Here is a 16,174-nt window from a genome sequence, read left to right as displayed (position 1 = left end):
AAGACAAAATGAAACACAAGTTGGGACAGTACCTGTCTCAACTCATACTGCTCAGCTTTTTTTGGTGGTAGTTTCACTCCATCTAGAATATTATTGCTCCTAGACTTTGAAATTATCTAACAGCACACCCTTGCCTTATAGAATTGACCTGCTTCATCTAGAAAATTGCCAGCATACCAGCAATCACACTTGCGTTTTAAATTCTAAACATTGGGCCGGGCACAGTGGATCACCTGAGGTCAGGAGTTTGAGAGCAGCCTAGCCTACATGGTGAAACCCAATCTCTACTAAAAATACAAAAATTAGCCATGTGTGGTGGCGGGTGCCTGTAATCTCAGCTACTTGGGAGGCTGAGGCAGGAGAATCACTTGAACCTGGGAGGCGGAGATTGCAGTGAGCTGAGATTGCATCATTACACTCTAGCCTGGGCAGCGAATGAAACAAAAAACAAAAATAATAAAAAGTAAATTGTAAACATTAGTGACATCTTATGTAGAAGCTTCAGTCTATCTATATGGTACCTTGTTTTTCAAATACCATGTGACTGGTTTACTTACTCAAACCATGCTGGACGTTAGGATTTAAAGTGGGATTGGACACAAGCGATGGAGTACTGACATAAAATATCTCTAGATCACAGCCACTCTCCCACTTAGGTTTTGAAGAAAGTAACACTGGGAACAGTGCAACGTAACAAAAAGTGAAGACCTTTCTGTGTAAAATGTTAGAAACAGATAATCGGTGCCATGAAGAAAACTCAGTACAGAGACAAAGGATCTCTCAGCAAGGCAATCTTTACTTTCTGCAGAAAGGGTGCCCCTCGCAGATGGGACAATGGCAAGAGCACACCAGAACAAAGGAAAAGACATATATATATATCCCTTACGCATTTGAGTCATCCTCACTGCTGTGTCCTGCATCCGTTGGCTGGAGCTGGACCTCACAGTCTTAAAACTGATTACCGATTTGCTAATAACCTAAAACTTTCCTAAATAGGTAAGTGCAAAGGAGAACAAAGAGGAAGAGGAAGTTGCTTATGAAAGGTTTAAGGAAGCAACAACATTTTCAAATAAGGAAGGGGCATAAGCTATGACCTAAGACTTGCCTGGGCCTGTCCAGACATGCCTGAGTAAGCCAAAGCAACTAACTGGGCTAAAGTGTAAGAACTAATAGTTCATAGGAGGCTTTACAGTAAGGAGCAATTATTCCTAGTGTCTTTTATTTTTAACCCAAGATGAGCTTTGAAGAGGAACTTTTCTACTTTCAACATAAAACTTCAATGTATAATTCTAGGAAAGCTAGCTTAAGGTCTATGAGGTGACTATCCTAAATCTCAGATCATTTTAATTTTTATTTTTCTGAGACAGGATCTCACTGTGTTGCCCAGGCTGGAGTGTAGTGGCATAATCTTGACTCACTGCAACCTCTGCTTCCCGAATTTAAGTGATTCTCATGCCTTAGCCTCCCAAGAGGCTGGGACCACAGGCACATGGCACCACACCTGGCTAGCTTTTGTATTTTTAGTAGAAATGGGGTCTCACCATGTTGGCCAGGCTAGTCTGGAACTCCTGACCTCAAGTAATTCACCCACCTTAGCCTCCCAAAGTGCTGGGATTACAGGCATAAGCCACCTTGCCCAGCCTGAAATGTACTTTAGTTTGAAGCATGGAATGAAGATACAGAGGAAAGAGAAATTAGTCAATATGTTAGTTTTACCAGAGTGTCTGTAATAAATAGCAAATGCGGTGATTGGATCTTCTCTTATTCACAGTAAGACAAAATCTTACCATTTCAGCCAGTGTAAAAGTGTAATAAGAACTTTTAACAAGTACTAATTCTGTCTCTAGCATATGTGCATCTTGCATCTTCCTGATTCATAACGAGTCTTCCTTGCAACAGTGGAAGAAGGCAGGAGAAAGTAGACCTCTCTTCCTCCAATCTAAAAAAATGGAGTCTAAATTACCAATCCTGACATGATTCTTCCAGTTTATTTTCCAAAATAGCTGCTTCCAAAATACTTACACTTCTAACTTGAATAGAATATTACAGCCTTAGTACCCCATCCCTTCTGCATGCCATTTGCTAGTCTTAAAATAATTATATTCTCCTCATACTTCTTTCATGACAATTCTCTCCCATATTAATTATGAGTCAGAGAGAAGAAATGAGGTGGGAGTCCCTGAGATCACATTCTCACTGCCATAGATGTATTTTTCTAATTGTTTTCCTGTTTGGCTATAAAACCCTCTGCCACATTTTGTTTTGATTCATTTCTTTTCATGTTGCATTTTTTATAGGTGTTTTTTGTGTTCATTAGCATCAACTAGATTTATAATTTAAGGTCAATAGGTTTTTTTTGCTGTATATACCAAGACTTTACATAATAAGATGCATAAGTTTATAAATTGAAATTTGTTATATAAAGTAAGTAATTTACTGCTTTGTAGAGCCTTAAAAGGAGAAACATTTATCTCTTTTTGTGGATGGTGTACAGAAGCCTAAAAAACAAAATAATAGAAAAGTCCAGTACTTAATGATTAAAATATATATTCATTAAAACATATAGGTAGTGGTCAGTATATGAATTGACCCCAGCTTAGAAACTATGTTCTACAGGTGCATTTAAACACTGATTTATTAAAACCTTAAATGTATTTCCCCACATGAGCATTTTCAATGTCTACTGTGTATTCTCTCATATAGCTTTGGTATAATTGACTTGTCCCTGGTTTTTGAACATTGAAATTCTTGCTAATTTGCCTTTTAAATTATGTTTTATTGTTATAATAAGCAAATATCTTTCTGTGTAAAGCTTGATCTGAATTTCCCCTTTCTGCCCTACATACGCAAAATGGGTCTTGCTACCCAGTGGTATTCTTTTGAAAATTTTAAATGACCTAATATTCTTAAAGTGCTTATTAGCACAATATGTGGCACATTGTGAGTACAGAATAAATGCTATTTGCAGAACTTTTTCTGACTCAGCAATGAGACAAAGAAATAAAAAGGTTTCAAATGAGTTCTTTGAAGCAAGCAAGCATTGGGGTAGTAACATAGCACATGATGACAAACAGAGGAGGGAAATCCAAAAGATTGAAGCTGTAAGAGAAGGGGTTTTGGTGGTTATTCATGTGTACTGGTTATTCCCAGTTGTGTATTCTTTAAGTATACTTTAGGAATACCTTAGCTGGAAAATGTCACAATGTAAGTTTTGTTCCTTTGAATTAAAATGTGTAAGTTTGATAAAGTAATATACAGTTGAGAAACATTACAAACCTCTTTAAAACAGTGTGACCTTTGTGTGTGTAATTTTTGTTTATTGTATTTGTATTTCATATTTTTGTGATATTTTATTCAAGTGTGTGTCCAATGATGTCTTTTCTGTTTTCTTTATTATTTTTTTAATTATCCTAGTCACGTGAACTGGAAATTTCAGTTTATTGGCGTGATTGGCGGTCTCTGTGTGCTGTAAAATTTCTGAGGTTAGAAGATTTTTTAGACAACCAACGGCATGGCATGTGTCTCTATTTGGAACCACAGGGTACTTTATTTGCAGAGGTAATAAATGTATTTTATTAATGTGCATAACTGCAATTGAAATTACGTATGTAGGCAGCATAATATAGAAATGGAAAGAGTGTTAGGCTGAGAGACAGATGACTTGAGTTTTGGCTGAGCTATGCCACTGAATAGGTATGTGACCTTGAGACAAACCAATTATTCTTCCTATGTCTTTTTTCTCATCTAGAAAATGAGGGGCTGGACTAAACTATAACTAAGATTCTCTTAAGCTTTCAAATTTTATAAGTTTAGTGGATTTCATGAACCATAAATCCAATGCTATTTTCATGTCAACTTGAATTTTCTTCACTGCAGGTTACCTTTTTTAATCCCGTTATTGAAAGAAGACCAAAACTTCAAAGACAAAAGAAAATTTTTTCAAAGCAACAAGGTAATTACTAACAATCAAATACATAGCATTTTGATATTTTCTTAAACATCTAATTACCATTTAAAAAGCAATAGCCGGCCGGGCGCGGTGGCTCAAGCCTGTAATCCCAGCACTTTGGGAGGCTGAGACGGGCGGATCACGAGGTCAGGAGATCGAGACCATCCTGGCTAACACGGTGAAACCTTGTCTCTACTAAAAATACAAAAAACTAGCCGGGCGAGGTGGCGAGCGCCTGTAGTCCCAGCTACTCCGGAGGCTGAGGCAGGAGAATGGCGTAAACCTGGGAGGCGGAGCTTGCAGTGAGCTGAGATCTGGCCACTGCACTCCAGCCCAGGTGACAGAGCGAGACTCCGTCTCAAAAAAAAAAAGCAATAGCCATGTGTGTTTTTTGTTGTTGTTTATTCATTTATTTCTAATTTCTTATTAAGGAATATTTTAAATGTATCCACAAGTGAAGAGACTAGTGGAATGTACAATCATCCAGCTTCAACAATAGTCAACTCATTTTATTATATCCATATGCCATCCTCTCACTACTTTCTCAAATTTGAAGCAAACCCAGACATCCTACTGATTTATTCATAAATATTATAGTTTATATCTGTAAAAGATAAGATTTATTTTTAAAACCTTAACCACATATTACTACTAGACTTAAAGAGAAAAAAAAATTTCTTACCTATTTATTTTTAAAACTACTTATGCTATTTTGCAGCAGCCTTTATTAGCAAATAGTAAAAAACTAGTTTTTTTAAGTGACAAATTTTGTTTGTTCTTCATAGATTATAAACTAATGAGTAAGAATTTTTAAATTATGACTTTTGGTTATACATAAATTATTTGTTCTATTTTTGTTATTTTCAATATCTACAGGCAAAACATTTCTCAGAGCTCCTCAAATGAATATTAATATTGCCACTTGGGGAAGGCTAGTAAGAAGAGCTATTCCTACAGTAAATCATTCTGGCACCTTCAGCCCTCAAGCTCCTGTGCCTACTACAGTGCCAGTGGTTGATGTACGCATCCCTGAACTAGCAGCTCCAGCTAGGTATGTGTCTGAGATTTTAAGCATATCTTATGCAAAGTTATTGGGACATTCTTACGTACTGATTATAGCAGGTGTACTGAGAGTCTTGTTTTTTTCCCCAAGTGGTATTTTGAAAGTAGTGTTCTGTGTACTTAAAAAGTAAATTGTTTGCTTTCATTTTAAAGTGGTTTAAAATACAGACTTTATATTACTGTTTTGGTGAGTTACTTTATCTTCTATAAGTGATTCTACAGTAACCAAATTGGACTTTGATCTTGAGCCTGAACCTCCTCCAGCCCCACCACGAGCTTCTTCCCTTGGAGAAATAGATGAATCTTCTGAATTAAGAGTTTTGGATACACCAGGACAGGCAAGCCATTTTAAACCTTGCATAATTCCTTTTCACCGAATGAATTAGCAGTGAAAGCATCATAGCGAATAAGGCGTGTCTTTCCATTTAAAATTGCCACTGTCAATTTATGGATTTTTGTTTGTTTGTTTTTTGTTTTTGTTTTTGAGCAACAAGGAGTTTCATCCTTGTTGCTCAGGCTGGAGTGCAATGACATGATCTTGGCTTACTGCAGCCTCCGCCTCCCGGGTTCAAGGGATCCTCCTGCAAGCGATTCTCCTATCACAGCCTCCCAAGTAACGGGTTACAGGCACATGCCACCATGACCGGCTAATTTTTGTATTTTTAGTAGAGATGGGGTTTCATCATATTGGTCAGGCTGGTCCTGACCTCGGGTGATCTGCCCGCCTCTGCCTTCCAAAGTGCTGGGATTACAGTCATGAGCCACTGCGCCCAGCCGAATTTGTGTTTCTTATGGTCTAGTCTCAGCTAAATTAGACTGAGTTGATAGGAGATAACCAACTTCTTAACGTTGGCATGAAATTGTCGTTAGCCTCTGGATGCTCATGGTCCAGAAGAGATAGAATAGGCTGCTTAAGCTGAGGTAACACAAGAGTGTGGTTGATACTACACGACATACTGCCTGAAATACTATTCTTCTTCTGACTTGATTAACATACATAATAATGTGTTAGTTTTTCGTTGTTCTGGTTTTGTTTTGTTTTGGTTTTAAGATGGAGTTTTGCTCTTGTTGCCCAGGCTGGAGTGCAATGGCACGATCTTGGCTCACGGCAACCTCTACCTCCTGGGTTCAAGTGATTCCCCTGCCTCAGCCTCCCGAATAGCTGGGATTACAGGCATGCACCACTACGCCAGCTAGTTTTGTATTTTTAGTAGAAACGGGGTTTTTCCATGTTGGTGAGGCTGGTCACGAACTCCTGACCTCAGGTGAGCTGCCCACCTTGGCCTCCCAAAGTGCTGGGATTACAGGCATGAGTCACCACGCCCAGCCCAGTTTTTCGAATTTTTTAGGTAAGTTTAATATAAAAGTAATGGCTCCAGCTACTTGGGAGGCTGAGGTAGGAGGATTGCTTGAGGCCAGGAATTCAAGAGCTCTCTAGGCAAACATAGACCCACCTCTAAAAAAAGAAAAAAGAAATTTTAAAGAATGAATATCTGAATTTTACTTTTCACTCCAACATTTATATTGACTTTTGAAATGTTTTTCCTTAATTTTATCATTACCAAATAAGTTGTTTTCTGGGTGTTTCTATGGTTTAATGTGTATTTAATATTTTACAGGATTCAGAGACTGTTTTTGATATTGAGAATGACAGAAATAGTATACTTCCAAAATCTCAATCTGAATACAAGCCTGATACTCCTCAGTCAGGCCTAGAATATAGTGGTATGCAAGAACTTGAGGATAAAAGGTAAAGAATATATACCAAGTTTTGCTACTACATGTTTGGTACCATACTCGATTGTCTTATTATTAATTGACGTTTCTCTTTTCAGATCTCAGCAAAGGTTTCAGTTTAATCTACAAGATTTCAGGTGTTGTGCTGTCTTGGGAAGAGGACATTTTGGAAAGGTAATCTTTTTGGAATTTTTTGGAATATCTACAACATTAATAACTCAAGTGGAAAATAATAATTTTATTTTTATTTCAGGTGCTTTTAGCTGAATATAAACACACAAATGAGATGTTTGCTATAAAAGCCTTAAAGAAAGGTGATATTGTGGCTCGAGATGAAGTAGACAGGTTAGTTTTTAAAAATGAAATTGTTTATTTTTCTGAATTTGTAAGTTAAGAGAAATGATGTATATATTACAACAGCAAAATTATCACAATTTTACAGTAATATGTGAAGAAATTAAATATAATGTATCTATATTTGACGTAAGGTAGACATTAGTTTTTCTTTTTTGCCCCTTCCTTTTTACCCTTCCTGTGACAATTAACTGGTTAATGGATACCAAAAAAAGATAGTGAAATGTTTAAACTAATTCTGTTAAGTTTTTTATATATGAAAATGTTAAAGTGTTTATATGGAATAGAAACTGTTATTCATCTGTTGTTTGGTGGGGCTATATTTCATTCTATCTTAATGGAAATGATAAAAAGTCATTTACAAATAATCTACAGTTAATGGAATGGTTTAAAGTATTTTACAAAGCAGAATGTGTTATTTTTTCCCTCTATTTTTCTTAAAAACATGTTTTTTGACCCCAACGTCTGGGTCTATTTAAGTTGTGGGTACATCTTTTTGTACAATTTTTTTTTATTATTTATTTATTTGAGACAGAGTCTCACTGTCTCCCAGGCTGCAGTGCAGTGGTGCCATCTTGGCTCACTGCAACCTCCACCTCCCGGGTTCAGGCACTTCCCCTGCCTCAGTCTCCCGAGTAGCTGGGACTACAGGCGTGTGCCACCATGCCCGGCTATTTTTTTGTATTTTTAGTAGAGATGGAGTTTCACCATGTTAGCCAGAATGGTCTCAATCTCCTGACCTCATGATCTGCCAGCCTCGGCCTCCCAAAGTGCTGGGATTACAGGCATGAGCCACTGCACCCGGCTCCATGATTATTAAAATGCAAGGATTTGGGGGGTTAAGATTGTAATTCACTTAGAGAATATACTTTCAGAAATGACTGTCTTAATACAGAATAATTAAATATGGACATTATTGTATAAAAATGGCATATTTATCACAGAAAAAGGCTTTCATTGGACATTTTTCTTACACCACTAGGAAGCATATATTAATATTACTGGTAGACAGCCCTGCACAATGAAGAGAGCCCTGGGCTATGACTGAGAAGGCTGACGTTTCTAGTCCTCATTGCTCCTCTTTAGTAAGGATTTGACCCTAGGGCATTTCACTGAACATCTTTAAGCCCCAGTTAACTCATATATTTAAAAATATATTTGGTTTGGTAATACTTGCCTTACTGAGTTGTACTGATACATAGAGATGCCAAATTGCAACTTTTAATGTTTTTTTCCACCATATGGGTAGTTCTTAGAATAAGGAAAGGCCTCAAAAGATTGAGATTTGTTTTTTTATGTTAAATAAACTTTTCCTTTTGGATTTTCCTATTTTTCACCTTTGTTTCTTTTCATTGCTTCTCATACACCTCAATCACATCAAAATCAATGCTTTCTTGATGTCTAATACTAAAGAGCTTGCTGGATATTTATAAAATATTCCGAGCACCATATTACATGTTTAGAATTATTTTTATGTTAGCAGATAATTAAAGCAAGTCTGTGATCCCACCAAAGCAAGTCTTTGATTCTAAGTCTGTTTATAATTGGAATAATAGAAGGGTCAAATGTTTTCCTTTCCTGAAGGAATATTTGCTTTTCTCCAGATTCCTAAATGGTAAATTCATTTATTTTCTAAAATAATAGGAAACTGTTTACTACTACTATTAATCTTGATTTATGTGGCTTTTCTGCTACCTTGTTACAACTTTGTGCTAAATCTTTGTAGGAGAAATGCTTTCTAATTAAATCTACAGAAAGTTCGGATCACAAGATGGTGCTGTAGCCAGAATCTAGGCCATTAGTAATCTCAACTGAAAATTAATCTAGTCTTGTGTAGAGACAGGGTCTCACTGTGTCACCCACACTGGAGTGCAGTGGCATGATCCTAGTCCACTGCAGCCTTGAGTTCCTGGGCTCAAGCCATCCTCCTGCCTCAGCTTCCTATTGGGACCACAGGTGCATACAACTGATCCATCTACATTTCTTTCCCCCATAGAGTCAGGGTCTCGCTATGTTGTCCAGGCTGGTCTCAAACTCCTGGCTTCAAGCGGTCCTCCTTGGCCTCCCAAAGTGTGGGATTATAGGTGTAAACCACCACACCCATTCTTAACTTAAATCTGTACTTTTCAGTAACATGAAAATTTAAAAATCTCAAGTAGAACTGGTATAAAAAGAGAGAAAAGAAAAATCTAAGAGTGAGAAATAAAACACACTCTTAGAGAAATTTGAGGAATAAAGATATGAAAAAGGAGTACTTTTAAATTTCTAGCATATCTGAAAGAAGGCGAGAAAAAAATTATAAGTTTTTTCTTTTTAAGAGTAGCTTTTTTATTTTTTATTTTTTAATTTTATTTTTTTGAGATGGAGATTTGCTCTTGTTGCCCAAGCTGAAGTGCAATGGCGCGATCTCGGCTCACTGCAACCTCCCCCATCAGGTTCAAGCGATTCTTCTGCCTCAGCCTCCTCAGTAGCTGGGATTACAGGCGTGCACCACCATGCCCTGCTAATTTTTTGTATTTTTAGTAGAAATGGGGTTTCACCATGTTAGCCAGGCTGGTCTCAAACTCCTGACCTCTGGTCATCTGCCCACCTCAGCCTCCCAAGGTGCTAGGATTACAGGCGTGAGCCACCGTACCTGGCCAAGACTAGCATATTTTTAAAAGTAATATATTTCATTACTTGCAAGTATAAATGGTAAATAACTTAAACTAAACTTATAACTGAGCAGAATTTTAAATATTTACTTTCCACTTCCTAGCTTATCTTTTTAAGCCATAGAATTTAGTGTTATTGTTTATTTTTTAATAGATGTTCCTAGAATACTTTATATATATATTTTTTGAGACAGAGTCTCACTCTATTGTCCAGGCTGGAGTGCAGTGGAGTGATCTTGGCTCACTACAACTTACGCCTCCCAGGTTCAGGCGATTCTCCTTCCTCAGCCTCCCCTGTAGCCAGGATTACAGGAGTGCTCCACCACACCCAGTTCATTTTTGTATTTTCAGTACAGACAGGGTTTCACCATGTTGACCAGGTTGGTCTCCAACTCCTGACCTCCAGTGATCCACCTCCCTCAGCCTCCCAAAGTGCTGGGATTACAGGCATGAGCCACTGTGCCTGGCCTACTTTATGATTCTTAATGACAGTTCTCATAGTCTAAATTTATTCTTTCTATAGTCTGTATTATATTATTTTACTTTGAAATTATAAATCATAGAAAATTTCAAATCAGCCTCTTTTTAAGTGAACAAAAATTATGGATTTTAAAATAAAGTGTTAGATAATTTACGAACAAAGATCATATTCTGTGTACCTACCATTAGTAAAACACTCTAAGTCCCGTCTGCCCTTCAGTTGCTGAGTAAGGATATTACGTTTATGTTATTGGAATGCCTCCTCACTCAGCTTCCTTTTCTTACCAATTTATATTTCAACACAACAGAATAGGGTTGAAAGTATATTTTTGTGTTTGTAGAAGAAAGCACAGCTAACCAGCTTATGTAGGATTCAATTCTAAGACCTTGGTTTTATTAATGATGTTTTCCCCTGACTAAAATGACTATTTATATAAGTTTTCAGGTTTCTAACTTATCTAAAAATGTAATGAACTTTGAAGGAAGTACACAAAACATGTTAGGAACTAGTAACTTAGGGAAACAAGACATAAATACATTATGTAATAAAGGTGACTAGATAGAGTCGAGGTTAAAATAAGCAATACAAACAATAGCAGTTCTTAGGAGGAAATCAGTGTACTGGTGCACTACTACACCATAGTACATATAGTGTACTACTCCCTGGGCGTGCTACTCTTCTAGTCTTCCCTATTTTATTAAACAGCAATACCAGTTGCTCAAGCCAGACACAGTCATTCTTGATGCTCTTTTCCCCTTACCTACAACACTCAAACTATTAGCAAGTCCAGTCAACTTCACCTCTAGAATATATCCCAAATCATAGAAAGCATAAAACCAATAGTAAATCTCTGTTGTATTTACTCTTAAATTTTCATTCCACATCTATAATCTGATGAAACAGCAACTGACATTTGTGTTGCACTTTTCACTTTGACACCTTTATTTGATTCTTGTCATCATTATTAGAAATATTTAGAGCAAGATTTAGGTAGAGTCTTATAAAAGAGGTTGGATTTTTGCTGGGTTTTGGTAGACAAGTTATTTGGGAATAAGGAGAGAAGAGTGATGACAATTTAGAGGGAAATATTCTGAACAGGATGAATAAGGTTTAAAGTTTTACATAAAGTTGGACTGTTGCATGGACTTTTAGGGACAATACACAATTTAGATAATGTGAGACAAGTTGAAGATTCGTATGCAATAGCTTTTTTGTGTGCTATAAAATGCATAAAATTAAAATTATTGTGTCAATTTGGATCTATAAAGAGCCTTGCTCCTTTATCTCATTGTTCAAAGACATCTATGCAGATGTATCATCATTATTGTAATTCAAATAATTCCTGTGAATCGCATTAAAATAATTTCAAGGGGTAGTCCAGCCAGTGGGTCTCAAATGTTTTATACCATTTGTATGTTCCACCCAGTTCTAACACCTGTTCAGTTGAGAACAGTTGTTTCATTCATAAGTTCACCCATAATGAATTAGTGAGTCACCCATAAATAAAAACTAGGGACAGGGGCTGGCATGGTGGTTCATACCTGTAATCTCAGTACTTTGGGAGGCCAAGGCAGGAGGATTGCTTGAGACCGGAAGTTCAAGACAAGCCTGGGCAACATAGTGAGACCCTGTCCCTATCAAAAAATAAAAGCCAGGCATGGTAGTATGTGCCTGTAGTACCAGCTACTCAGGAAGCTGAGGCAGGAAGTTCACTTGAGCCCAGGAGTTCAAGGTTACAGTGAGCCATGATTATGTCACTGCACTCCAGCTCCTGAAAGACAGAACAAGATCCTGTCTCAAAAAACACAACTATAGATAATGAAGAAAACATACTTGTCATCTACTTAAGCCCAAAACATCTTAGTTTTGTCTTATTTCATCTGATTATTTTATCTACATTTAGCCAAAATTCAGATTGGCTTAATAAAGCAGATGTATTAGAATACGTCTTACAGATCTTGTCCAAAGCAATTTTTAAGTACATTATTTTCTAGTAAATTTAAATAATGACAAAAATAAAAACTATTAACTTTTTAATCTTCTATGAGTTTATTTATAATAGTGCCTTAATTTGTAGTAACATTTAGACACTTTGTCATGTATTGTCTTTATTTTCTAGTCTTTTAAATTAAAATTTTATGCAGCATATCTGTACCTCTCAACTTCATATCAATTTTATATGATAAAAAAATTGAATACTATAGCTTGTGAATTATAGATACTGTCCTTGAAATTACCTTCACCACAAACTTTAAATTTTTCATAGTGTGCTTTAAATTGCTAAATTCTCTGACCAATTCCTGAATAATTTTCATAATTCACCCTTAATTAAGCCTTTTAAAAAATTAACTATAACCACTAACCATATAGTGCTATAGACTATCAATGTGAACGCTATAATCTTTTAAAGTTTCTATTAATATATTTCAACTAAAGTTATGTATTTTAGGTAGATCAGTTTTCATAGCACATATAGCAAAACTAAGACACGTTAGGATTTTTAAGTTATAGCTAAAATTTTGCTTATTTTTAAGTTTAGTAATTTATAAAGAATGTTATTTCCAACTAGAATTATTTTTTATCTGCTTATTTTTAAATATTTTCTTTTACAGCTTGATGTGTGAAAAAAGAATTTTTGAAACTGTGAATAGTGTAAGGCATCCCTTTTTGGTGAACCTTTTTGCATGTTTCCAAACCAAAGAGCATGTTTGCTTTGTAATGGAATATGCTGCCGGTGGGGACCTAATGATGCACATTCATACTGATGTCTTTTCAGAACCAAGAGCTGTGTGAGTATGCTTTAGACATTTGTCTGAGTTTTTCCATGACTGATTTCATGTGGAAAGGAAAAGAGATTCTTTGAATTTTAGATTTTTTTCCTAACAGAAAATAGATCTCTGCAAGAAATATTAGAACTCCTTACTTACTTTTTTACCATATACTTTTTGTATGTATTCTGTTGTCTGTGTTGAAAATGTCATGGATTATCCTAAACCACAATTAATTCTTTAGTAAACAATGTAGATTCATTTTAGTAAAATTTCTTTTTGTGCTACTAGATTTTCTCACTAGAGAATGCCATCCAGAATTACAGCTTTAAAGACAATTATACTCAAAATGCACTGTTAAGTTTTTGAAAAGGAAGTACAGAAGAGTCTGTATCATATATTTATATAAAATATTTGTATTTGCCTTTCTAAAGAGTAATTTAAAAGAATATCAAGTATTTGCATCCTTATGCTTAAAATATCTCTGAACAAATGTAAAAGAAACTGGTTATGTGTGTTGCCTCCAGACAAAGGGATAAAGTGCAGACTTTTCATTGTAAACTCTTTTTGTAGTTTTTGAAGTCAAGGTTTGGCTTATTCAAATACATAAGAATAATAGTAAACACTTGAAATTATATATGTATGTATGTATATTTTCCCTGTTAGTATCTTAATTTTATAGCTGTTAAATGGTGGAGCTAAGATTTGAACCTAGGAAAGTGCTATTAATACCTACACCCTGCATGCTAGTGTTTACCAAAGTTGTGTTTCCAGCCCCGTCCTCTTACCTAAACTTCCAACTCTAATAATATTCAGTGGTCAGCTAGTTTTCCATTTGCGTGGCTAAGTGTCTTATTTAACAACTTAAACTGAACTGATTTTTTCCATTTTTCTATCTACCTCATCTACTACACTCCAGGCCTGCTACTCTTAATCTTCCCTATTTTATTAACCAGATTCAATCCAGAACACAAGTCGTCATTCTTGATGCTCTTTTTCCCTTAACTTCAACACTCAAACTATTAGCAAGTCCAGTCAACTCCACCTGTAGAATATATCCCAAATCATAGGAAGCATAAATCTAGTAGTAAATCTCTATTGTATTTACTCGTTAGTTTTCATCCCACATCTATAATCTGATGAAATAGCAACTGACATCCGTGTTGTACTTTCACTTTGATTCCTCCATTTGATTCTTGTCATAACCATTAGAGGTATTTAAAGCAGATAATTGTAATTCTGTCATAACCTTGAAGTTTCAGATGAGGGAAACGGGTTAATTCAAATGAGTACTGAAGCATTTTAAAAGGAGGCAAAAGCCAGAAAGTAGTAGAAGGCTTCAAATAATTCATTCCCTCAATAAGGCAGAGCATTACGATTAAGCCTAGCCCATGCTGCCATGGGAGTTTGTTTGCTTTTATTTTTTATGCTTGTTTTTGTTTTTAAAATAATATATAAATGTAGTTTGCCTTAAGAAGCTGTTATTTTTGCTGAGAATATAAATTATATACAAATAAAACCATAAAATCCAGTGAAAATACAAGAATACAATGCTACGTTACAGAACTCCAAATCTGAAGTACCTCCCTTTGTCATTCATTTCTCAGATCAAAGGTCATTTCTTTAAAGGTAATTTTCTGAGTACCCTAGCTAAAATATCACATCACTAACCAATTCAATTCACTCTATTTTCTGTATTATCTTTTTCATTTTATTTCTACATGAAATAATCTGATTTATTTTTAAAATTTTTATTGTCGGTCTTATTTCACTTAAAAGAGAGGAGCAAGGTCCATATCTGTCCTGTTTATTAGTGAAATATCTAAAAGAATACCTGGAACATATTAGGCAATCAGTGAATTTTTATTGATTGAAACCATAGAATCAAAATAGCTTGATTTCTAGCTTTGTTGTTTTGTAGTCTAACTTTAGACAAATTACGTTTTCTGAGCTTCATTATCTGCTTCTGTAAAATATTTATCTTAAGGCTTGATTGAAGATTAAGTAAGCTAATAAATGAAAATAACTGACACAATACCTGACAAACAGGAGCATTCAATAAAATATGTATTTTATATAGTATACCCAATTAATCAAGGCAGTCTGTTTACAAAGAAAGAAATCAGTGGGGAGCCATGGCTCAAGCCTGTAATCCCAGCACTTTGGGAGGCAGAGGCGGGCAGATCACTTAGCAGATCACTTAAGCTCAGGAGCTCTAGACCAGCCTGGCCAACGTGGTGAAACTCTGTCTATACTAAAAATACAAAAATTAGCTGGGCATGGTGGCAGGCGCCTATAATCCCAGCTATTGTGGGAAACTGAGGCAGAAGACTCACTTGAACCCCAGAGGCAGAGGTTGCAGTGAGCCAAGGTCACATCACTGCACTCCATCCTGGGCGACAGAGTGAGACCCCCCCCAATTAAAAAAAAAGAGAGAGAAATCAATGTATTTTTATAATTGTTACAGTATTATTTTGCCACTAAAATAAGTTTGCTAAGAAAATTATGTTTAACGATCTTAAGCAGTTTTTTTTTTTTGAGGCGGTCTTGCTCTGTCGCCCAGGCCGGAGTGCAGTGGCACGATCTTGGCTCACTGCAACCTCTGCCACCCATGTTCAAGAGATTATCCTGCCTCAACCTCCCAAATAGCTGGGACTACAGGCGTGTGCCACCACGCCCATCTAATTTTTGTATTTTTAGTAGAGACGGGGTTTCACTGTGTTGGCCAGGCTGGTCTCATACTCCTGACCTCAGGTGATCTGCCTGCCTCAGCCTCCCAAAGTGCTGGGATTACAGGCGTGAGCCACCATGCCTGGCCATCTTAAGCAATTTTAAGCTCACATTTATTTTAATAAACTTCAGTAGATCCTTTAAAACTTCTGGTAAGTTATATAATTTTTAATGTACAATCAAGTATTTCTAAGTAGTTGCATTTTATTTTTGTTTTTGTTTTTTATTTCTGTGTTGGGGAGTCTAAGCCCTGATGAAACTGCCTGGTGGACCCTGACCACCACACCCCTCCCCCACCCAAGCCCCACGTTTAAAAATTATAGACCCGTGCTCTCTTCAGCAGCGCATATACTAAAATTGGAACGATATAGAGAAGATTAGCATGGCCCCTGCATAAGGATGACATGCAAATTCATGAGGCATTCCATATTTTTCTGAA

General features: G+C 36.2%; 1 protein-coding gene across 4 annotated transcripts in view; it reads left to right on the top strand.

Moving 5' to 3' along the window:
* The window catches only part of PKN2 (protein kinase N2), a 162,306-nt gene that overhangs the window by 126,082 nt on the left and 20,050 nt on the right, over window positions 1-16,174 (top strand). For 3 of the 4 annotated variants that reach the window (XM_011956066.1, XM_011956065.1, XM_011956069.1), the window contains 8 exons: window positions 3,415-3,558; window positions 3,877-3,952; window positions 4,826-5,000; window positions 5,223-5,349; window positions 6,631-6,761; window positions 6,847-6,922; window positions 7,002-7,093; window positions 12,850-13,026. In XM_011956066.1, coding sequence (XP_011811456.1) covers window positions 3,415-3,558; window positions 3,877-3,952; window positions 4,826-5,000; window positions 5,223-5,349; window positions 6,631-6,761; window positions 6,847-6,922; window positions 7,002-7,093; window positions 12,850-13,026 — 998 coding nt within the window. The remainder of the gene's footprint in view (window positions 1-3,414; window positions 3,559-3,876; window positions 3,953-4,825; window positions 5,001-5,222; window positions 5,350-6,630; window positions 6,762-6,846; window positions 6,923-7,001; window positions 7,094-12,849; window positions 13,027-16,174) is intronic. The other variant, XM_011956068.1, reaches the window with a different exon arrangement.

The sequence above is a fragment of the Colobus angolensis genome, unplaced genomic scaffold (genome assembly GCF_000951035.1).
Source record: "Colobus angolensis palliatus isolate OR3802 unplaced genomic scaffold, Cang.pa_1.0 Scaffold41, whole genome shotgun sequence".
NCBI classification, from domain to species: Eukaryota; Metazoa; Chordata; class Mammalia; order Primates; family Cercopithecidae; genus Colobus; species Colobus angolensis.
Note: the sequence above shows the minus strand (reverse complement) of the source record. Positions and strands in the feature narration are given on the sequence as shown.